The sequence below is a fragment of the Phalacrocorax aristotelis genome, chromosome 4, assembly GCF_949628215.1.
Source record: "Phalacrocorax aristotelis chromosome 4, bGulAri2.1, whole genome shotgun sequence".
Classification (NCBI taxonomy): Eukaryota; Metazoa; Chordata; class Aves; order Suliformes; family Phalacrocoracidae; genus Phalacrocorax; species Phalacrocorax aristotelis.
In genome coordinates, this window is record NC_134279.1 from 59620491 (window position 1) to 59643811 (window position 23321).

The 23321-nt window shown below is 36.5% G+C and overlaps 1 protein-coding gene across 2 annotated transcripts in view; it reads left to right on the plus strand.

Moving 5' to 3' along the window:
• Window positions 1–23321, plus strand: part of ARAP2 (ArfGAP with RhoGAP domain, ankyrin repeat and PH domain 2) — a 137089-nt gene that overhangs the window by 55273 nt on the left and 58495 nt on the right. For both annotated transcript variants that reach the window (XM_075091712.1, XM_075091711.1), the window contains 10 exons: window positions 1414–1529; window positions 2686–2885; window positions 3627–3712; window positions 4377–4559; window positions 6723–6897; window positions 8467–8601; window positions 13537–13681; window positions 16066–16168; window positions 16796–16994; window positions 19038–19101. In XM_075091712.1, coding sequence (XP_074947813.1) covers window positions 1414–1529; window positions 2686–2885; window positions 3627–3712; window positions 4377–4559; window positions 6723–6897; window positions 8467–8601; window positions 13537–13681; window positions 16066–16168; window positions 16796–16994; window positions 19038–19101 — 1406 coding nt within the window. The remainder of the gene's footprint in view (window positions 1–1413; window positions 1530–2685; window positions 2886–3626; window positions 3713–4376; window positions 4560–6722; window positions 6898–8466; window positions 8602–13536; window positions 13682–16065; window positions 16169–16795; window positions 16995–19037; window positions 19102–23321) is intronic.

Below are 23321 nucleotides of genomic sequence, written 5' to 3' on the forward strand. Positions count from 1 at the left end.
GTTTAATTAGTGGAAATTATTTGCCTTTTAAAAATCTTTGTTAAAAGGGACACTATGATGCCTTTTGGGGCATAATTCTCTTCAATGCACTTTGTTACCTTAATGTGATATAATCAGTACTTCCACTTGTGCGTAGACTCATATGTACATTTTATGTCAGATTTAGCCTTATCAAACATGGCTAAAATGATATTTTTATTTGCTCATACCTGAAATAGGGGAGTGAAGTGAAAAGAGATTTGTGAAGTAACTTCTCTGTGTGAGCTTTAATGCTCACAAAATTTGAAAATTGTGTGAAGAGAAACTTGTCATTAATGAAGGTTTAAATACGTATTTACTAGAAAAACAATCCCCTCTGCACAGGCAGGTAACTCTGAAGCTTTCTCCCTCCAGTGCTTGTATTTTTATCAGCCCATACCCAACTACTTGTTATGTGGGAGGTAACTTAGTGAATATCTTGCAGGATGGTAAGATATGTGGATTTGGCTTTTTGCTTGGGTGATGTAGTTTATTTTGTTTCTGATGCAGTTACTGTTTCCAAGAAGTATGCTAATATTTCCAGAAATTAAACTTGTGAAAGTGACTACGATTAGATGAATATCTAAATCAGTTTAAGAAGGAGACACTGATGGGGTTCCAAATAGATCAGAAATAACATATGTGCCTAGCAGTGTTTCCAGAATGCATGCATTTGAGAGAGCCTCACAAGAACTCACAGAACATTTTATTTCGCAACTGTGTTAATGTAAGATTGATTTTTATTTTAGGCACATAGTTCCATGTTGGGGGGAAAAAACAATTTTTATTGGTTTAAGGCAAAAATACTTAGCATATCTGACAATTGTGTCACAGATAAACCTTCGTCTATTTTAGCTGCTGTATAGGACTTCCTTTCAAAGCCGTGTTTGACATGTTTATTTCACCTAATACATCAGAAGCATGAGCAACCAAAGGTTTAAGAAAGAATTTTGTACGTAATACATTTTATTTTGTTAAAACAGTCTGTTTAAAAGCAGGCAAAACTGCTGTTAACAAGAAGAACTTAGATGTAGAAATATTTTTTCTTTTTTTTGTCACTAAAGCGTCATTTAAGCTAGATACTTCCATTGTTTTGGATCTGCATTTTAATGCAATATGTTATTGAACCTTTTTTTTTCCTTTATTAATAGTTACAGTGTGTGTTTTTTCTCCTACTAACAATCAAGTTCATTCTAGTGATTAGAAGTGTAGCATTTGGATGAAATTTAGTATAAGTTTGTTTATTCATTGATGAATTAGAAGAAACTTGCATTTTGTGGCCAAAATGTGTATTATTGACCTCGGATTTTTGGACCATGCTGATTTCTGTACATGTTCTGTACATGTTTGATTCCTGAATGGTGAAACCCTGAACTTCTGTTGTCTTTTCCCTAGGATTTTAAGACAGGATTTGGCATCACTTTAATCCCTATGAATGTGGCAAATGTAAAAGAAGTGGATCGGACTGCTAAGCAATCTTTTGAAATAATTACTCCTTATAAAAGCTTTAGGTGAGAACTTAATATTAACTTTACAAAATATGCAGATAACTAATGCACTAAAGAAATACTTGCTTCATACTACAGTGACTTATCTAGGTTGGATGAAAAGATAATGTTTTTATTGAGAATACTCAGCATTTTTTAAAAAAACAGAAGGATTTGCTTTCCTTTGTTTAGCTGTGTGCTTCATCTATTATCTCCCTGACTAGACACCCTATACCCACAGATTCATATTTTTATGTAGCCTTCTTTGTTCATTCTGTGCAGGGGCAGAAGAAAAAAGTCACTTTAAAGACTTGACTCTATCTTAAAGAATAATAAACTGCAGTAGTGAAATAATGCTGCATCCATTTAATATTAAACATTTTATTCAAAAAGAAAAGAACCAATCATGTGCCAGCCCGCGTAGAAATACTCCACTGAAATCAGTAGAAAGTTTTGCTTTGGCTGATGCTGTGAGTTGTAGTGATTTTTAAGAAAATAAAAGTACATGCTAATAAAAGCCTTTTGTTAAGTGTCGTAGTGTTTCTTAAATCTCAGTAATGCAAGAGAAGACGAAATGATTTTGTTCTCCTGGGCTTGCTAAATGTTAGCAAAAAATTTCCTTTCATTCTCAGTTGGTTAGAGTAGCAGGTAGATTACTCTCAATCAGTGATTTGAATCTGCGGCTAGTCGATAGATAGCTAGTTTTTGACTCTCTCATGTTGGTGTTTGCTTAATGTTATTGATCTTTTTGAAAAATATAAATAATATAAATGAAAAGCATTTTTTGGCTGTTGTAGTTAGCAAGTCCAGTTTTACTCCTCATTAAGTCTTCATGTCTCCTTAGGTCATTCTGTGCTTCTGTTAAAGTTCAGGCTTTAAGTTTGGTATGTGGTAACGTAAAAAGATCGAAAGTAACTTAGGAACATAACTTGAATGTTACAAAAGCTGTGTAGCTCATGCTAGTAATGGTCTTGTTGAAAACTGAACACAAAAAAAGAGGGAGTTATCATTGACTAAAAATACAAAATAATACATTCCATCTTAGTATTTATATCTGTGCGGAGGAAGATTTTTTGACTGTGATTTCGAGTGTAAATGTAATAAATAAGAGGGACTATAGGCTATGTTTAATTGGGCTTTAAAATAAAGATCAATAACACAGAAAAGTCAATTGTTTCAGCTTTACAGCAGAGTCGGAAAGAGAGAAACAAGACTGGATTGAAGCACTGCAGCAATCGATAGCAGAAACTCTGTCTGATTATGAAGTAGCTGAGAAGATTTGGTTCAATGAGTCCAACAGGAGCTGTGCTGACTGTAAAGCTCCCAATCCTGACTGGGCATCCATCAATCTCTGTGTTGTCATTTGCAAGAAGTGCGCAGGTAGAGTAATTAATGACAGGATGTGTGGGTTCTACAAAATGTCATATTTGCATATGTGTGTATGTCCTTGAATGGCTGTTTTATTTTTAGAGTGCCATCCTTGTGAAAGTTTTGACAAACAAAGAGTAAACATAACTTTTTGATTTTTTTAATACCAAGGTCATCCTTATTCTAAAGCACTTCCATGCATAACTGATAGGTCTGTAAGGTTATTGGTTTCTCTCAAATGAATGATCCTTCACAATTAGCGGGAATAAGATATGCCAGCACTTTGTGGGAAATGGCTGGCTCTTGCAAGGTTGGATGCCAAAGGATAACAATTTTCAGTGCATAAATTTGGGGTATTAAATCTATTACATCGGGGGATATTTTACTGCCAATAGGGATAGCTTTCTCAGATACTACTAAAAATCTGGTTCTATCATGTTTTATTTTTAAATATGTGCTGCAGCAGCAGATTCAGGAAAACAGTTTATAACTTTAGGCTTTCTTTCAAAACAAACCGTCCCCAAAGTATTCTACATCAGGCAGCCTACTTACTAATGAATGAACAATCATATGCATTCCTCTTTTTATTTTGGGTTTTTTTGGTAGTTTTATTTTGTATTGAAATGTCAAACACAGTCTTTTTTAAAAAGAGCAATTAGAAGAAATCTGTCATAATTAATTTTTTTTTGTTACCTCAGCAGAAGGTTTCAGTTTCAGTGCTATCGTTATGTAAAAATACTCTTGCATTTTCAGGACAGCACAGATCTTTAGGACCAAGAGATTCAAAGGTCCGGAGTCTGAAAATGGATGCCAGTATTTGGAGCAATGAACTTATTGAGGTATGTTGTGATATTCTGTTTGTTCTGTTTTGAAAACTACTGCATGAATAGGAGTTATTTATTGCTTTACTTACAAGAAAACTGAACATACAGCACCTGTTAGGGTAAACTTGATATTTCTGGGAATAATGTACCTTTGTGTCATTCAAAATACTCATTTGTTTTGATAACTGTACAATTTCTCTTGGTATTTGTCCAAGCATCTAAGTTTTTGGGGAAAAAAGAAAATGCTTTTGGAGAGCAATCATGATGGGCAATACTGGGAGAGAGAAAAGAAAGGCAACTTCTCACTACCGGTTCGGTTGCTTGGGGTGTTAAAAAGTGGTGCTGATAGAGAGGGTTGAATCATCAGTGTTTTCTTTAAAACATATGCTAGTCTTTTCTGACCTTTTACTGGTATTTTCTAATATATATTGAAATATTACAACTGGTTAGCCTTGTAAAGCTTAGTCTCTATTGATGGTAAATTATGACTACAGACTTTATTATTCATTTATAGGTGACCATAGGCAGTGACTGAGAGAGGCTTCCATTTAATCTCCTGCAGGCAATTCTCCTTTCTTTAATAATTTTCTTTTTCAACTTTTAGCAGCTGAAAACTATTTAGAGGCTGGCTTCATACGCTTTATGCTATTTGGTTGTTTTTTTGTTGCACCTCATCCAGCTCTTTATCATAATTGGAAATAAGAGGGCAAACAGTTTTTGGGCAGGAAATCTTCCTCCAGATGAAGAGCTGCATATGGATGCCCCTGCAGAAAAAAGGATAGCATTCATTACACAAAAATACAAAGAGGGAAAATTCAGAAGAGCACCTTTTCCCTACAAAACCAAGGAACAGTTGAATAAGGTAATACTAGAATGGGTAAGCCCATACCATACATTTTGTATTGTAGTGTATCTGTGTGGCATTTGGTCATCTTGTTAAACTGGTGAGAAATAAATTCAGAATCCTGAGTGGCATTCTCACAGAGCTGAATAAGGGTTGTTTTGGAGCTTTTACAGGAGTCATTTCATTATTTCTTAGTTCCTAGTTTTTCCAGTTTGTAAAACGTTATGGTACCTATATGGTGCCTGTAATATGTCTTCCAGAGCCATCAATTAATACGGTTCTTTATTTTTCTTCAAATGCAGACTCTAGGGATGCAAATTCCCACTTCACTTCTTCAGATTCCTTCTTTATGTGTTTTTGATATATGTCTGCCATCTAGCATTCCAGTATATTAGATGATTCAGTGCTATCAATGGTGCAGGTAGCTCATACACACTTACATAGTAGTTTGTAGCTACTTGGAAATGAAACAAGCTAAAATTAATGAGGAAAAATGTGGGTTCTAAGTGTTTACTTTCACACAAATAACCCATTCTTTACTGTTATAAAGCAGAAAATACTAATTCTAATTACCAATTTCCGTGTGATTTTTGATGTCCATTTGACTGACTTCTAATATCTGTTGATTTCAGAGTCATGATTGTTCAGGATTTATGAATATAGAAGAGTTTAAATGCATATGTTCTTACAACACTAATGCATTTGATTGCATGAGTCAAATTGTCTCAAAGGGTATGCAGGGATTGTGGGGAGGCAGTAACATTTAAAAGTTATTGTGGTTTGACCTAGAGAGGTCTCATTTGTTCAGTGATTATTGTGTCAAAAAGGAAGTGTTGTTTTCCATATGTTTTATAAATTGTATGTTAGTTATACACATAAGAAGTCAAATAAGGGCATATAAGAATAGTTGTCAGTAAAACACTTCTAGCCAAAGTATAGAACCATCTCACCGTACAGCTTGAATTTACGTTTTCTGTATTGCATTGGAATTGGGAAACATTTTTGAATTCATGGGGAACAGTTTATGTCTTAGCAAAATAAAACATTTGGATTGTTTTCTATTTATTGGTAGCAGCTGTGCAAGAGACTTCATTAATATTGTAACTGCAGGCCACAGAAAATAGCTCTGTGTTTTTACAGGCTTGATTTTTCTGAAGTCTGTGTTTTTTGTTGGGTGGGTGGGGGGAGGGGTGTCTGTCAATTAATTAATTGTTTAACTACTGGGAAAAATATCATATGTAACGGTCAAATTCTCTAGAGACACGAAATTACTGTGTAATAAGGTGGTCATTACCAAGTAATTCTAGAACTTTGGCTGAACAGTCTGCCCTGTCACCTCGTGTCTACTGGGTGCTTGTATGCTTATTAGAGCAGCTGAATTTTAGAGTAGTACTCTTCTTGTGTGGAGTGACTTCTGCCTTAATCATTTCAGAACAACTCATTCATTAAGTAAATAACTTAAATACATACTAAATCATAGAAACTGCATGGAATAGATTGCTGTAATTGTGTAGCTACTCCTGGTTTTAAGGGTTTGGACCAATATTTTGAAAGAAAAAGAAAAAAATGAAAAAAACAACAGAAGAAAAAAAAAGGCTTATGTGTGTCTGTCTTTGTGTGTACAAAAATGGAAGAGGACCAATGGTTTTAGGATGTGGTGAGATCTTTAAACCTCAAGGAAGATGATCTAGTATGAAGATACCCTAAAGAATAGTCCCCTTATTGACTATGATCATAATTTTGAAAAACTACCTATGAATCAGTCTGTTTCCTAGTGATAGAGTTTAAGGATCAAATCTTGTCTCTTTGGTGGAACTTTTGATATCTTTTTCATTAGTAGTTTGGTGTGAGAAGGAAAAGGAGAGGAAATTTTTCATGTAAATAAACAACAAGCTTCTCCTCATTATATTAATTTGTGTTATCCTTCCCAAGTTAAATTTGTGGCAGCATCTTGCAGGGTTTGGGTTGATGATGGTTTTGGGTTTTCATTTTTTGTTATTGCTGCATTTTTCTAGATTCAGACCATACTCCATGATTCCTGCTACTTCTCACTGTTTAAGGTGTTTGAAAATGCAGGGAAACTATATTGGAAGTGAAAGGATTTGCATCTAAATTACATGTACTTGTTGCCAATAACTTTCTAATTTGAAAAGACTACTTATTTTCCCTCTCCATGAAAAGGCCCTGTGTGCTGCCGTAGTTAAACAAGATGTGCTAGAAACACTGATGTTGCTGTTCAGTGGGGCTGATGCTATGTGTGCCACTGGAGACCCTGTTTACAGTACTCCATACTTATTAGCCAAGAAAGCTGGACAAAGACTGCAAATGGAATTCCTGTACCATAATAAGTTCTCAGGTAAGATATATACTCTTTGTTTTGATCTTCTAATTTTATATTGAGCAAAAGGGAAGGAAGGAATGCAGAAGAAAATTGGGCATTGAGTTGAACAGCAGTGGTATAGTGGAGGGGAAGTTGTGGTGGTGTTAACTCTACTTCAGCAGACAACATATGTAATGTGTAAAAGTTACTTTTATTTTGCTTAGGCATCAAGTTTAGGACTTAAAAAAAAATAATTAAAAAGCCAATAACTCACAGACCGTATACCCTTATTTATAACACAGAAGAAAAATGTCATCTGTTCTGGCAATATTATCAGGCTTTTACCAGAAAAAATGTGTATATACAGTTAACATTTATCTAAAGAATTCGTCTGGGACGTTGTTTTTTCTTAAAAATTATTTAAATTGATACCTACCCTACCATACATGACCTACCTGGTTTTTTGGTTTGTTTTTTGTTTTGGTTTTTTTTTTCACAAACTTTCCTCCCAAAACAAAACTCACCTCTTGAACCTGTAATATGATCTAGCCCAGCAAACTGTCTTTTTTTCAGATCATAACTTCTGTTACAGCTTGGAGCACATGATAAACGTTGGCCTTGAAAGCCAACAATTCTGGTTGCAGTGTGTGACTGTTAGGAGGCTCTTGAAAACAGAAAGCTATTCTTAAAAATAAATGAATAAATTGTAGAGTATGGGTGTGCCTGAGGTTACCTTTTAAAAGGTCTGTACAGTATCTGAAGCAGCCCGGGAATGAAAAATAAGTGACATGCAGATTTACACTGGAAAGAAATAGCTATGCTATTTGTTCTGCAGCCAGCATTGTGGACATACTCCTTGACCAACTTTCCATTGTCTCGTGCCACTCTGCCAAGTAACACTCCATAGGCTGAACAACAAAAGCTTTAGTGGGAAGTGCAGGAGTAGTTTAGGGCTTCCTAGAGCAAAGAGGGTGCCTTAAGTTTTGCCTAAGCATTGCTCCGTCACAGGTGCTAGGCACAGGATCCTAGGATGTTGAGCTCAGTCACTGTACAAACATGCAGTTACATGTTAAGTTTTTTTTTTTTCCTAGCTATGCTCTGAAGTGGGCCTAAGGCTACAGAGAGAAGTTTGCTTCTCTTGGCTCTAGCTTTCCTACTTTTAGCCTTCCAGCCAAGACAGCATCACCATGTTCCTGTGCTAGTGTTTGCCCTTCTCTTCAGAGAAGTGGAGGTCATTGCAGTTCTTGGAATCATTGTCTGCTGCCAGAGTTGGTGGTAAACTTCTAGATAAACCCTCAAGAGAAAGAGTTCTCTTCTGTTGAAGTATGTTACATAAGGGATGAAGATAAAAGATTAGTACACTAGAAAACCGTATTTTAGATGATGTTGGCAAGAAAAGGGTGGTCAATGGCAATTTTGTAATAAATGTGAACAAGTGTTTTTTTGATGAATATATAAGAATTTTACTCTAATCTGTGCTGTAGTAAAGATATTACAAAGCAACTGCATATCTACAGACATACAGTTAGAAAGACCTGTGGAGAAATGGTTATAACTGATAAAATGGAAGTTCTGGTTTTTACTTACTCTTTTGTCTTTTAATAGATTTCCCAAACTATGATACTTGTTTTGAAAGTGGCTTCTCTGAAGATTCTTCACATTCCACCTTTCTTTGTGAATTCTTATACAAAGTTTCTTCTAACACTGCTAAGCTTCTTACAGAGAAGAAATTAAAAGAAGGTATTTCACTTTTACTTTATGCATTTGAATAATACATGAATATGCATGGTTTGGATGAATTTGGTTCTTTTAAACTTCTTGCATTACTTTTTAAAAGATAAACTGTCTTTGACACAACATACCCTCTTTTGATTCAGTAGACCTGTTTCAGATAAAGAAAATACTGATTGTCTTACTCTCTTTATTCAGTGGTTGACAGAGGAAGAAAACTGAACTACTGAAAAACTATTCAGTTAACAACAGTTACTGATAAATAAAAAACACTTAGAAATACTTCTCATTTCAGCTATATTTAGATGGATGCTACTAACTTCCAAAAAGTAGTTTCCATATAAAATGATCATATTCCAGAAATCATTTCAAAGTATCAGTGACTTCTTAGTCGGAGCCCAAATTACTAACATGTAGGATATTTCTCACACTTACAAATTTTAAAAGTATTCCAAGTTGAAGTGAGCACTTCCAACAACTTTACAACAAACTGGGCTTTGTGGGGTGAAAATGTGTGTATATCACAGTAGATATACATGGTCTCCTGTGTATATCAGTCTTCTGTGATTTCTCTTTTTTTTTTGAGAGAGAGATATGTTATCAGGTGATTTTCTTGGCTTTTTTTCTTTCTTTCCTTTTTCTCCACTGTTGTGTTCCTGTATTTTTCTTCCATCTAAACAAATTAATTATGTGGATTTTTAAAGTCTGGGCTGATATATGGTAGAGTTTATTGCTCCTAAAATCTTGACATGGCATTCTGTGTCAGTATATACATATTTTTGTATGATTATGTCTCTATTCTCGTGGTATATGCCTTTAAACCCTTAGTGGAGACTAACTAGGTGTTATGTGCTTTAACATGCCTTAAATACGCTTTTGAAGAATCTATATGTTAGTGTGGGCCCAAATACTTGAAAGCGTTGGGTGACTAACAGAACTAATCACAGGCATTTCCCAGCAACTTTGCAGTTATTAACAAAGACACTTGTGGCAGAGGACTGCTGCTGGACAGGACTTTCTTGAGCGTTGTTCTGAAACTGCACTGAGGAAGGAAGGGAATAACTGCAAACTTCACTACTGCTTGCTCTAAGTGCAGACCTTGTCTTCTGAGCTGTGGGTATCTCTATCTGTATTAATTAAAAAACTTCCCCCCCCTAAAAAAAAACCACCAAAAAAACCCCCAAAACCCACCACTAAGAGAAGTAGAGAGCAGATATAAGGCAATACTACTAGTCTAACACAATGGTATGTTAGAAGTGTGGTATAAGTTTGTAAATACCCGTGTAGATCGAAGATTTACCTATAAATGCTCACAGAATGTCTTCTACAGTACTTTTCGGGGAGGTAAAATGGGAATGAGCATCATTATTAGAATGCCTTAAAAATATTTATTAAGAAAGCCGTCAGACAAGAAACAACTGAATTGTGACTGTCTTCCATCACAAATTTTTACTGGACAGAAGTGAAGCTGCTTTGAAAGCTTGTAGTTTACTGTTTAGCATTGCACTTACTACTTGGAGGAACGTACAGTAAATGGAAAGGAACCGGATTTCCCTCACCTCAGATTTTGGCCTCTGAAATTGTGTTAATGTCATGTAGATGCTAGATGTTCTGCTCTTTGTTTTTTGGGGGGATTTTTTTGGTGTTGTTTGTTTACTTTGTTTTTGCATTAATGTTGAATTACCTATGTGTTCGTCAGGACTGATGTTTCTGGGATGGGTGCTTTATAGATAGGTAGGAAGCTAGGTTTCCCTGACCATTTGTAGTTTAAAAAGACAGATGAAACAAGGGAGGAAAATATAGTAATAACATCCTTTCAACAACAACAAAAAAAAACCCTGCAATTTTGATTTAGAAACTGCTCTTGCCTGGGGGCTCTAATATGTCAGCCATGTGTAAGAAGTATTATGAAAAAAGTGGGGTGTTCTTGCTATTTAAAACATAAAACACATAATCTTGGTTTTTTTTCCACTCTGTATTGATTTTTTTCCCCCCTCTACATCAAGACTGTTTCTACCTTTATAAAATCTCATCAACATGAATATGGGATATGCGTATCACAGATCATTGGGAATAGGCAGTAATATCTTTTTTTCCTTCTTACTGTCTTTAGAAAATAATTTGATGGTTAGAGTGCTAATGTGTAGGAGATACAGTTTGTTCCTTCCTCTGCCTGTAAAGATTCAGATAAGAAGGTTGCATTCCAAAAAAAGTGACCGAGCTGTTTAGTTTTAGAGAAGAGAAATAAGCTCTCCTGTTGAAGCAGTTCTGACTTGCTGTGAACTGACTTCTCACTGGGCCGGAGAGGCAGCACCATTCTCTTAACTGCGGATTACAGCACTTGTCTAAATTTTGGGCCCTGTCCCAAAGTACATTGGGCTTTTGATGTACTGATTTTCTTTTTTTTTTATAATGCTGCTTGTGGAAGGGGCTATAAGCCAGAATCCTGTTAAGATGTCTAATCATTAGAGTGAAGTTCTAGTGAAGAGTCCGTGTTACGAATCTCTGAGGCAGTTGTCGGTCTTGCCTTTAGTGACAAGGGCTGAAAATTTAAGCCCTCTGTTGTCACCGAAAACAGTTATCCCTTTGTGGGCTGAGCCCTAATGGTAAAAGGACGCTTAAGAAATCATTCAGTGGTGTGAATTGAACTCAGGTTTTATAACAACCAGGTGGAACACTTGGATACACAGTTAAGTTTTTCATTATGTGGGTTTCGGATAGTGCCGGAGAGAGTAAGCCAACCTTGTGTGTGTACTTTCCATTATAGCAGCATCAGTGGTTTCAGCAGGGGTGTGTAAGTTTTGAGGAAAGTTGTTTTTAATTGACAGCTGTTGATGATCAGCAGGATGAGAAATCAAACATTGGTGCTATTCTGATGTGATGGATCAAAAAGTAAAGGTTAGAGGTTAGGTGTAGTGGCTCAGGTTTGATCCCCCCCTTCTGTTTTTAGTGTAAAAGGTTTAAAGGCTTTATGGAGCCCTGTTAAAAGCCTTGACATTCAAAAATCATCCTTGCAAGTTTTAACAGTTTAATGAATATTGAAGCAGTGAGCTATTTTATTGAATAGGATTTGGGGTATGGAAGGGGGAAAGCTGAGCGACAAAAAACCCTAAACAATCAAAACCTCCAAGTTTGATGCTCAACTCCTGTAAACCTATATATTTTCAAATGCTTATGTTTATTTTAGTATTTAAAATGTGCATTTAGACAGAATATAGATAGAACTAGATAGCAAATAGCATGATACAAATAAATACTAATAAAATAGTACTGATATTTATAAAACATGTATAAATCATATAACAAATAGCAAAAACTAATTAGATGAAGTATCAGGTGATATACTAAATAAGGTTTGGCTAACTACAACTACAGTTTGGCTTTTTGTTTGATTTTTTTGTGTTTTTTTTTTTTTTTTCCAGAGCAGTTTTACGAAATTCTCACAGATACTTTACCAGAATATTTGCAGCTGTATAGGAATTTTAAGACTGTAGAAGTAAACAGAGTATTTTTTCTTAGGACCTGTTTCTCTGCAATGGTGGGAATAGATGCACCTCAAATTATATTCTAAGAACTAGAAGTAAGCTAGAATGAATGCATGAATATTTTTACTAGCAATTAATCATTAATACACTATGTCATGTGCTGTATCCATATTTTAGGCTCATAAGAGGGAGTAGACATTTGGTCTTAATTAAATATGCCAAATAAAACTTTTAAGTTGCTGTGCAGATTTTTTTCCCCACCTTGTTTGTTTTTTTTAAAAATATAGATACTCCACGATATCTAATTCAAAGTTATTCGAAGATAGAATTCTCAACTAGGTAATTTAACTGTGCTCAGCAACTGTAAATTGTTACATGTTGAAAGCACCCTACAAATGTTAGCATTCTGTAAACTAGTGTTGCTAAATAAATTTACCCTTGCTGGGTGTATGTGTGAATAGGAACAAGAACAGGAGACATTTCCAAAATGGTCTAATGTGAACATGCCATCCTGAAATGGCTATAGCTACTACCTGTCTGTGATGTATCCATTTATCTCCCCCAGTATACAGAAGTAAATTCTGTACAGTTTCGTTGTTATCTGACACTTGGGCCTGCAGTGGGAGAGAATTGAGCTCAACCACTGATGTACCTAGAAAGTATTGTTCTGTTAGTTTCTCTATCCTTCAGTTTGTCATCCTCTACTATTTTGGTAGCTTTTTTTTAAAAAAAACCCTCACGTTAAATAACACAACTTCTGAGAGCGTTTTCCTTGTGTTTTCTAGTTGTGTGCATTGGATACAAGTTATGGCATGTATGACATTGTTTTTTCTAGACTATTTGAAAGGCTTAAATTGTTTTCCTTGATCTTGTGACAGTGAGTGGACACCCAAGCAATACCAAACAATGGAAGACATTGACTTGGGTTTGGCCTCTAGCTCCAGTAACATGAAAGAGAGAGTTGCCCTTTTTTTGCTACTGCATATCGTGATTCACTCACTCATTTAACTATCAGCTCCTGTCAGAATATATTGTTCTTGTAGCTTTCAGTGTTTCTAACTTTGTAGTGTGTTTTCTTTTTGCTTCTTTAACTATCTTCTGCTAAACATGTAACACGGTATTGTGTACTAGCTCTTCCCCATCAAGTTCCACAGCAAGTGAAGTAAAAGCCCTATAAAATGGTAAAGTTAACTTATGAGGTGATTTAATATACTCAAAAAGTTAAGTGTGTTATATTTCAAATATTCTTTTCTTAAATTGCTATGTGCTAGAGTTTCTGTCGGTTTAGTATCAACACAGACTTTGAATTCTCTTCCCACTGAAGTCAATGAGACTGAGATTTCATCACAAATGTATTACTGTTACAACAGAGCTATGCATCTTGTGAAGCCACTTCTATAGGAAGAGGTAATTTTTACTGTTATGCCAACTGACTTTTCTATTATTTCTTTAATCACAGATTGCAACAGAAGATGGTGCACTTTGGAAAGTGGCTTTCTGAGCTACTATGAAAATGATAAAACTACCACTCCTAATGGTATGATTGACATCAGTGAAGTTATCTGTCTTGTAGTGCACAAGTCAAACTTCTTTTTAAATAGAGGGTAGGTTCCCAAATTAATATTTCAATAAACAAACTCAGGTATTTCAAAGATTTTATTCTGGGTTTTCAGAGCAGTTATTTGTTCCTGAATTATGAACATGCAGCTTAGAATAAAAGCTGAATTGTTTATGTTGACTTCAAGAAATAAGTGCTAAGTGGTATTTGGGGATTTTCTTTCTAATAGTGATATAAAGAAAATGTTAGCGTAATTTAAAAGGGCAGCATAAATTAGATACATCTGTTTCTTATTAAAACTGTAATGCGTATTCTCAGTGCTTAAAAGGTTACATGATGATAAATTGAACAATTAATACTCATTTTGCTTCCTGGGATTGACCTCTGCCTCAAGCTAAAACTCTTGCTTTGTTTCTTTCTGATAATAATGCAGCAGATAAGAGTTCTCTACAATGTTTTCGGTTTTGGTCACTGATCTATTGGTGTTTGAAACCCATTCTTTTTTCTTCAGTTGAGGACAATAGTGTGACTGTTGAACATTACGTTAGTTTGAAGATAACTCTTTTGTGGTCTTGTTTATCTTCTATAGCTCTCTCACATCCCATTTGTACATTAAAAACATCATGTGGAGATTCACCTAAATCTGAGTTGCGTGCCAGTGATACTTAATTTCTTTAGGGCGACATTTTTGTTTAAACTCTACTTTGGTTCTGTCTAACAAACTCTGTAACACTTTCTTTTAAAATTTCTTTATGTATGTGTGTATATAAATAACAAGATCTTCGACAGTACGATCCTGTAATGCTCATAGTTTTCAAGCAAAAATGTCTGCAAACAAAACAGAGTCTAATCAGTAAGCTTCTGCAAAAGTTAACAGGGAAGAAAGGACGTTAGCTACTACAGAGGTAAAGGGTCCACAGAGGGGAGAAATCCTGAAACATGGTGATACCTCAGCATGCTATAAAATACAGTGGAGATGGCCTTCAGTGTTCTGTAGTAGCATAGCTTTGTGGTATCCAGAAAAAAAAATCACTTTCTTCTGTCATCGAGTCTAACCTATTGCTTGCTACATCTCCAAAAGGTTCCGCTTCAGGATAATACCTACGTTAAAAACATGATGGCTGAATACTTCAGTTTTAGGGAATGGCTAACCACCTGCTGCACGTCATCTGCAGTTGGGTAGTTTTATGAGAAACTTCCCTAAATTTGTTATGTCATGTATTGAAACAATCGGTCCTTAAAATGTCTATTCTATTAGTCAGAATTAAGTATTTACATGTAATTTTCAAAGTGGTTATTGAAAACTAGAGAGCTGACTCATGTTCAGTTCTCCAGATTTAGATAAATCTCAACTCCAGCATTGAAAGGAAAAAGCATGCTCCATCTATCTGGATTCTAGGGAGAGGTTGCAGATGAGATCATATTATAAATTGGTGACCCATAATTTGTAAGTTAAAGACCGACCATATGTCCAACAAGATATTTACTTTCCAAATTCCACCCCAGTTTCAACTGGTTTGCTTTTTGTTCTTTTACAACGCTTATTTGTCAGTTAAAGATGGAAAAAGAGGGTCCATGTGTTTAAATAAGCATATACTTTTTTTAAAAACGAAAAAACCGAAACACCTTCCCCCCAAAAAAACAACGAACAAACAAAAAAACCAACCAAACAAAGAATCATAAACCAACCCCAGACTTCTAAGAACTTCTTGACCTGCAGCAACTTCAAAGGGTAGCCATTAAACATGACAAAAACAAACTCTTCCTGTTGGTGGTGGGTGATACAAGGAATGGCAGCAGCCACACATTTCACCCTAGGAGGTTCAGGCTGGATGATAGGAAAAGCAGTGGAGAAGAGGAACAGGTTGCTGAGATAAATAATAGTCTCCATCGTCATAGGTTTTCAAGGCTTTTCATTGTGGTTCTGACCTATGATTAGTGATAGTCCTATTCTGAGCAGGAGATTAGACATCTGAAAGTCCCTTTGAATGAACATTTCTATGATTCTGTGGTAACTTGTTTGCAATTTCCATTCAATGAGTTGGTCTGCTTATATTAAACCAAAAAAATGTTTTGAATGCATCACAAAAAATTACTTGCTGAAATTACAAGAACTTGCAAAAGCAAAAAATTCCCTGTGAATTTTAATGACTATATGTGAACACTTTTATTAATTCCAGAATTACTGAAAAATTGTTATGCAGTAGCCTCGAAACACGTATTATTGATCTGAAAAGCACTTTGATCATGTTGTGTTATAAAATACTCTGTTATTAGCTGGGTTGTACTTGCAAGATTGAAGGATAAATGCAACTATATGGATTTCAGTCCATAAGTATGAAATACTGAAAAAACAGAGAAATGGGACTCTGGTGTGTCTACTGTTACGAAGACTAAACACAGCTGCCTTTTTCCTCTTGCTTGCTTTAGGGATATCTTTACCTTTGAAATCTACTTAATGTCAGAACGTGTTTTTCTATTTGGAGCTGAAACTGCATATTCACAGAGGAAATGGACTTGGGCAATAGCTAAGGTAATACTGATAATTATCTTTTCCAGTTAGGCCAAGAGCCTTTGAACAAAGAATAAAGTGTCATTGTTAGCTTAAAATCCTCTGAGAAGCCATTCTTGATGAATACTGATCTGTCTTGTGTGTAAAGATTTCTTGTGCAGCAGGAAGAAATAACTTTTGTGATTTAATGTTTTAAACAAGATAATAAAATAAATGGAAAATGGATTGAAGCAACATTTTGATGCTGACCTTAAGAATATATTAAAGGTGCTCTAGTAAGCTCTATACATACACTGTATGAATTTATTTCAGTTAAATTGTTCATGGTTGCAATTCTGTTGTTTTATCTGCTGAAACAGAATTCATAAAGCAGTGTGTATGCTAATAGTCACCTGACTAATTAAATCAATTGTAGTTTAAAAAGCAAAAATGTTTGAATTGTTGAGTATGAATGGAAAAATGTTTTACTTGATTTAATAATCTAAATTTAGTGTATATATGGGTTTATGAATGATAAATCTGAAAGTCTTATTTTTTTACTTTGGCTTTCATCCTTGAACCTTATAGGTTTGCAATATCTTGATTTGTTTTTTTTTAGGGGAAGAGGGTTTTTTTTCTTCATCTGACTCACCCCATTTTCTTTGGTAGCATTTTGTTCCCCCTGTGGCTGAATGCTTATTAGAGAGAGACTGTGACCTGATCGGCCAGCTGTACTACAAAGATTGCCATAACCTGGATCAGTGGAGGAAAGGCTGGTTTGCTATAGAGAAGTCGAGCCTTTATTTTTGCCTTGAAATAGAGAATGCTGAAGAAGATTCCATATATCTAAGGAGGTTGCAAGAACTAAGTAAGAATTTTGCTTAACATGTAGAATTCAGGAAATACTCTATGGAATTAATTCACTGTTAGGGACATTTCTGTTACGTTTTAAAGTCATAAACATTAGGGAGCTCAGTAACTGTTCCTTTGCATGAGCCAGATGCTCTGGTTGGTAAAGTTCTGTCTTAGATTTTTTTTCCCTACTTAGTGGCACCCACTAGAGAGATTTTTCACAGCTTCATAATGAATAAAGACAATTTTTGTTCCAGTTGCAGCACTATCTTTGTTAAAAGAGTACAGAATTGAATAATAATATATGACCTTTTGGGATTATTGTCTCATATTTTTGACAGGGCAGAAATACTCACTGCAGAATGTGTTCTTGAGATGATTGACAGGCCTAGTTTTAAAATACTCAAATGTACTGGAAAAATTATAATTCTCTTCGAAAACTATTTCACAGCCTAATAGACTTCTCTTTTTTTCTGATACTAAAAATATTCTTTGCTCAATGTCATGACGTGGAAAGATAAGAATATTTATACAAATGGTCTTCTATGACCAATTGTACATCATTGTCTGTAATTATGCTCTGAATCCTCTTTAAGCATATCTGCCCTACTTGTTTTTATATTGAACAGGCAATATGGTATCTAGGAAAGTAAAAATAATTCGAGATTTTTTTATTAAAGTAACATAGAGAAGATAATTTAGCTCTTTATTGATGATCCTCTTTGTAAATGCTGTCAGATTATGGACTGTTTTGCAGGAACTTGCCTAAATGCCATTGGGCTTTCTACTGTTTATTTACTGCCACCTTACATTTGCTGTGGATAACACTGTGAAGGTGGTTTTTAATCAGGAATATTTTTATGCCTCTAGCTATCTTCTAACTTGTGAATACTTTTTGATCTTGATTCAGAATTAAAAGGTTAGGCGGTAGAACTGCTTCTGATACTAGCTTTGATAATGCAACTGTAATTGCTCCTACCCTAATCATACGAGCATCCAAAATCTGTGTACATCTCAGGCATAGAAATTAAACATACATTTAGCTTCAGTTGAAAATTGTTTTCGCTTGGGTTTTGGTTTTTAAGTATTAGTTGTATAACAGTTGTATTTCTCAGAAATATTATATATCCATATTTCTGTCTTTTCTTTGATTTCTGGTTTCCCCAAAATAAGTCTGCTCCGCTATTAAGACTGAATTATATAACTGAAAATTGCCAAATAATGAATCATCAGTGGAAGTATAATTACTTACCTTCCTGATATTTGATTCAGTAAATGTAAATGAGGCCAGGAGTATGTGTGATACAAACCCATCATATAATACGCATGAGAATGTTTGTTGAGCTTCATTGATATTCAGGACTTTACTGGCTCTGGGAATCAGTTGAGATAAGATGTGGATTATGTATAAGACCTAAACTTCAGAAGAATTAACTTTTCAGCATTTTGAATTAGTAAACAGGTTACATTTAATTTACTGATTTCAGTATAGTGCACAGTATAGTTTTATAAGCACTGTTACTGGAAGCTATCCAGATGTATTGTCTGTATTATGTATAATGTAAGCGTTTTGCAGGGTGCTTTTTTTAGCAGGAACAGCATAAGGCAACATAAAGAAGGGCGGCAGTGATCCTCACAGTATAACATATAGTTCATGTTATTTTATTGTAAATATCTGCAGCCTTTAGAATGCGAGTACATTAATGGATTAAAAAATGCAGCTTATGTCTGAATCATTTTCTTCTAAAACTTGTATTTACAAGTTTAATTTTAATACAATAAAACACTGTAGCATATTTTGACATTAAAAAGTACTTGTTTAACTGTTCTTTATAACTTTTTGTATGAATTTTTCTTGCAAATGTGAGTGTATTTTGGTATTTTGTGGAGTTTTGTTTCTATTATCAGCAGCATTCTTTATCTGAAATGTTTAAGAATTCCATGCTCCTTTTGTCACTGAAGATCACTTTGAAAAAACACATCTTGATGTGCATGTATGTGTTTATCTGTATATATGTGTCTGTGTAGGTCATATGAATGTTATATGTTTTGTTTTCAGCAATCAGTAGCATGACGCAAAACGGAGAGAAAATAGACGTCCTGCTGCTTGTTGAAAAAGGAAGGTAAGGTTCCCATCTGAATAAAGCTTTGATCTGCTTTTATATTGATGTCTTCAAATTCTTGCTGATCAGTCATAGACCTTTTTCACTTTTGGTTTCTAGAGAGAGAGTAAATTTGCAGACTTCTTAAAGGAGGGAAAGTCTTTGTGTATTAATTACATTTTATGTCTGTGTCAGGAAATGCTAACAAGAACTGCTTAATTAAAAGCAGTTTTCCCACTGAGAAAATTTTTCCCGTCAGATTAGTCTGCCAATAACAGTTCCTTCAAAAAGACCTAACTACTTTTAGCCTGTAAAGAAGGAGTACCTCTTTGGAGAATTTACCACTTATTTCTCAATTTTTTTAATCAATCTTATGTCCCAGAATTCTGCGTCTCGGTCTGTGTAGGTCAGGATTGAGAAGGTATGTATAAGTCCCCATGTCAGTCTTATTGTAATGTCTGATCTCAGTTATCAACACACTAGCTAGGATAAAACATACTTGTGAAGCAAACATGATCCATGTCTTCATCCAAGTAGGTAATATTTGCTGAGATGACTCTGTCAAATGTAGTGATATGGGAGGCTGAAACTTGGAGTGAGGTGGGGTATTTCTGCCTCGTATATGGGTACAAATTTATAGGCGAAAGTAAAATTATTGGAAGTAATTCGTATTTTGTAATAAGTTGGGGGTTTTTATTTCAATGATAGATTACTGGGTAAATGTCTGTGTAAGAAGTGGTGCAGTGTTTGCACAGTCTTCTGAACAGCTGATAATAGGTTAATAAAGGAAGATTGTATTTTCCTTTGTTGCAGAGACAAAAAAAACACCACAGATACCTTTGACATCTATTCAGAGATGGAGAAAAGCATTGTAACTTGTGTGTTCTGAATTCTAACTCTTCCTGAGATAGTGTTTAAGTTCCAGAATTCAGTAAGGTGATGCAGATCAGAAACAAACACTTTTTCCTGTTGGGTTTTTTCCAAAGAAGCATACTGAAAGATTCAACATTAAGTAAGCTGCATAGACCAACCAGGGAACCAGAGATAGCCTATTCAAGGTGCAGTCCAATAGACGAATGCAGACTGTGCGTCTGATTTCATAGATAACAGGTTTGAGCAAAACTTGTAACTCTGAGTCAGCTTTTACTATTTCATTCCTCAGAATATTTCTGTCAAGTGAGGGTAGGTTTTCCCTGAATCACTTCAATAGTTTAATGGAAATTCTGAACTATTTGAAAATAATTTCAACAGGGGTACCAGCTGATTTATGGTGGCCATCAATATGTTTAATTTTTTCCTCTTCTGCCATAAAGCATTTAATTGTATATTGTTCACATTACCTTAACCATTAAAAGCCATATGGCTATATAAGCTTTCACATAGTGATTCCTGCTTAGGATATTACTCTAAAAGTATCCAGGTGTTCAGCACAGTTGCATGATAACTGCATCTTGCAGTGATAAGAAATTTAACGTGTGTGTGGAAAATGATTAAATATAAAATCACCTTTATTTATAGACTCAATTATTGTAAATGGAAACAACCCAAGCAATCCTCCTTCTGCCCCTCCAAACCCCAGGTAAATTAATACCTTTGAAAAGTAAATGGTATAACACAGTGTGCTGGGTTTGGCTGAGAAGAGGTTAATTCTCTTCACTGTGGTGCCTGTGGTGGTCAGGGACCTTTCCAGCTTCCTGCACTCTGCCATGTGGGCAGGGGGCTGGGAGGGGCGGGGCTAGGGCCAGGGCAGCTGACCCCGACTGGCCAATAGGATGTTCATTCCATGCCATGTGACGCCACGACCAGTATATTAATGGGGGCAGTTGTGGCTAGGGACTGGTGGCCTTGGGTTGGCAGGTGGTGAGCGGCTGCGTCGTGTGCAGTTGGCTTTGGTGGTTCATCCCCCTCCCCCCACCCCAGGTTTTGTGCCTCTTATTGTTTTCCTTTCCATTGCATTTTTGTTGTTGTTATTTTATTTTAATTATTAAACTGTTCTTATCTCAACCCACGAGCGTTACCCTTCTGATTCTCTCCCCTGTCCCACCGGTGGGGGAGTGAGCGAGCAACTGTTTGGGGCTGAGTTGCCGGCTAAACCACAGCAGTCTTTTTTGGCACCCAACGTGGGGCTCAAGGGTTGGAGATGATAACAGCTGCTGGTCACACCACCACGTTCTTGTTTTTGCAGTTTGTGTTAAAAGGTTGGTGTTGGTTTGTTTAGTCTGCTGTGTTCTGCTGTGATTAGTAAGGTTTTGCCCAAGAGATTTGTTATGCAAACACTGGTTTTTAGTTTTATCTGGTATTTGGGGTTTTTGCTGAAACTGTTAGATACCACCTTGATGAGGCAATTAGCAATTATACTTCCTCCTCTGAGGGATTTTATATGGAGGAAATACAGAATGGTTATCTTTGCAACTTCCTTCTATAATGTCTCCACCTTTATTACAACAACCGTTTTGTATCCTTGGGTAGTTAAGATATACTTATTGTTAGTTTTTGGGCATATTGTTTTGGTTTTGACTAAGCAACTTAATAATATCACCCAGAAGTCTGCCCCAAGGCTTGATAGTTATGAGTGGCAGGGCATGTGGGATAGCATGGGCAAATACCTAGGGCAGTGGGCACCCCCAGTGTTTTGGAGTTTCACCCCTGAACAAGTGCAGAATCCTGAAGAGCTAGTAGAATATTTGGAGAAAGTGTGTTGTTACGCTGGGAACTCCAGAGAGACACAGATAACTGCAACGTGCTGGGGCCTGGCCCACGCGTACCAAGCCCTGCTCAACAGTATTCAGTGCTCCCAAGGGGAGGACAATGTCTCTGGATTGAAAGGCAAAGTGACAGGCACTGCAGCCACTCAAACCCCCAGGACAAGCGCTGTGGCTACTCAAACCCCCAGGACAAGTACTGGAGCTGACTCAGAGAATCAACCTGTACCAGTACAAGTCACCCGCATACACAAGAAGAAATATTGGAAGCAGACATCAACTTGTTTAGAATGGGATGAAGAAGAAGCAGGGCCATCACGAGGAGAGGAGGAAGAAGTCATAAATGAAATGGAGACCACCTGATCCCTGTCCTTGAATGAGTTGTGAGATATGCGAAAAGATTTTGGCTGTCGTCCAGGTGAGCACATTGTCACCTGGCTGCTCTGATGCTAGGATAATGGGGCCAGTAGCCTGGAATTAGAGGGAAAAGAAGGCAAACAACTGGGATCCCTTTCTGGAGAAGGGGGTGTTGACAAAGCAATTGGAAAAAGAACACAAGGCCTCAGCCTCTGGAGGCGACTCCTGTCCGGAGTGAAGGAAAGGTATCTCTTTAAAGAAGACGTTACATATCACCTAGGAAAATGGACAACCATGGAGAAAGGCATCCAGTGTCTAAGGGAATTAGCTGTGCTTGAGGTGATTTATGGTGACCTGGATGGTCAACAGTCATCCAAAGATCCAGATGAAGCCGAGTGCACACGACCCATGTGGCGGATGTTTGTACGGAGTGCACCATCCTTGTATGCAAACTCATTGGCAGTGATGTCCTGGAGAGTGGACGAGGCACCAACAGTGGTGGAGGTGATTGATAGACTCCGGGATTACGAAGCAAATATATCTTCCTTGCTCATCTCTTCTGTGGAGAAACTATCCCAAGAGGTCCTGCTCCCCACCTCTACAGAGTAGTGTCTCAGCTGTTAGGAATAAGCATCCTTTGGCTCAAAGGAGAGGATACACACCACGGGCCACCCTATGATTCTACCTTCATGACCACGGAGAGGACATGATGAGGTGGGATGGCAAGCCTACCTTGACCCTAGAGGCACGAGTGCGTGAACTGCAAGGAAGAACAATCACTCAGGGTGTTTCTTCCAGGAAAGCTGCTGCTCCAGTTTCCAGTGAGCAGGTCCCCAGACAGAGGAGTAGAAGTGCTGATTTTATTTCTGAGCTTAATGGAGACACTCTTGATTCACATTTACAGGAAGTGAGTTGCAAATGCCATGATCAGGACTAGAGGAGCCCTGCCTCCAGCCGGGTGGAGGAAAGGGGTAACCGGGCTTACTGGACTGTGTGGATCTGATGGCCTGGCACATCTGACCCACAGGAGTATAAAGCTTTAGCAGAGACCTGTGCACAATGCACCTCAATGCCATCAAACTATATAGGGGCAGAACCCATCAGCATTGCTGGAGTGACAGGGGGATCCCAAGAGCTAACTGTATTGGAGGCCAAAGTGAGCCTAACCAGGAATGAGTGGCA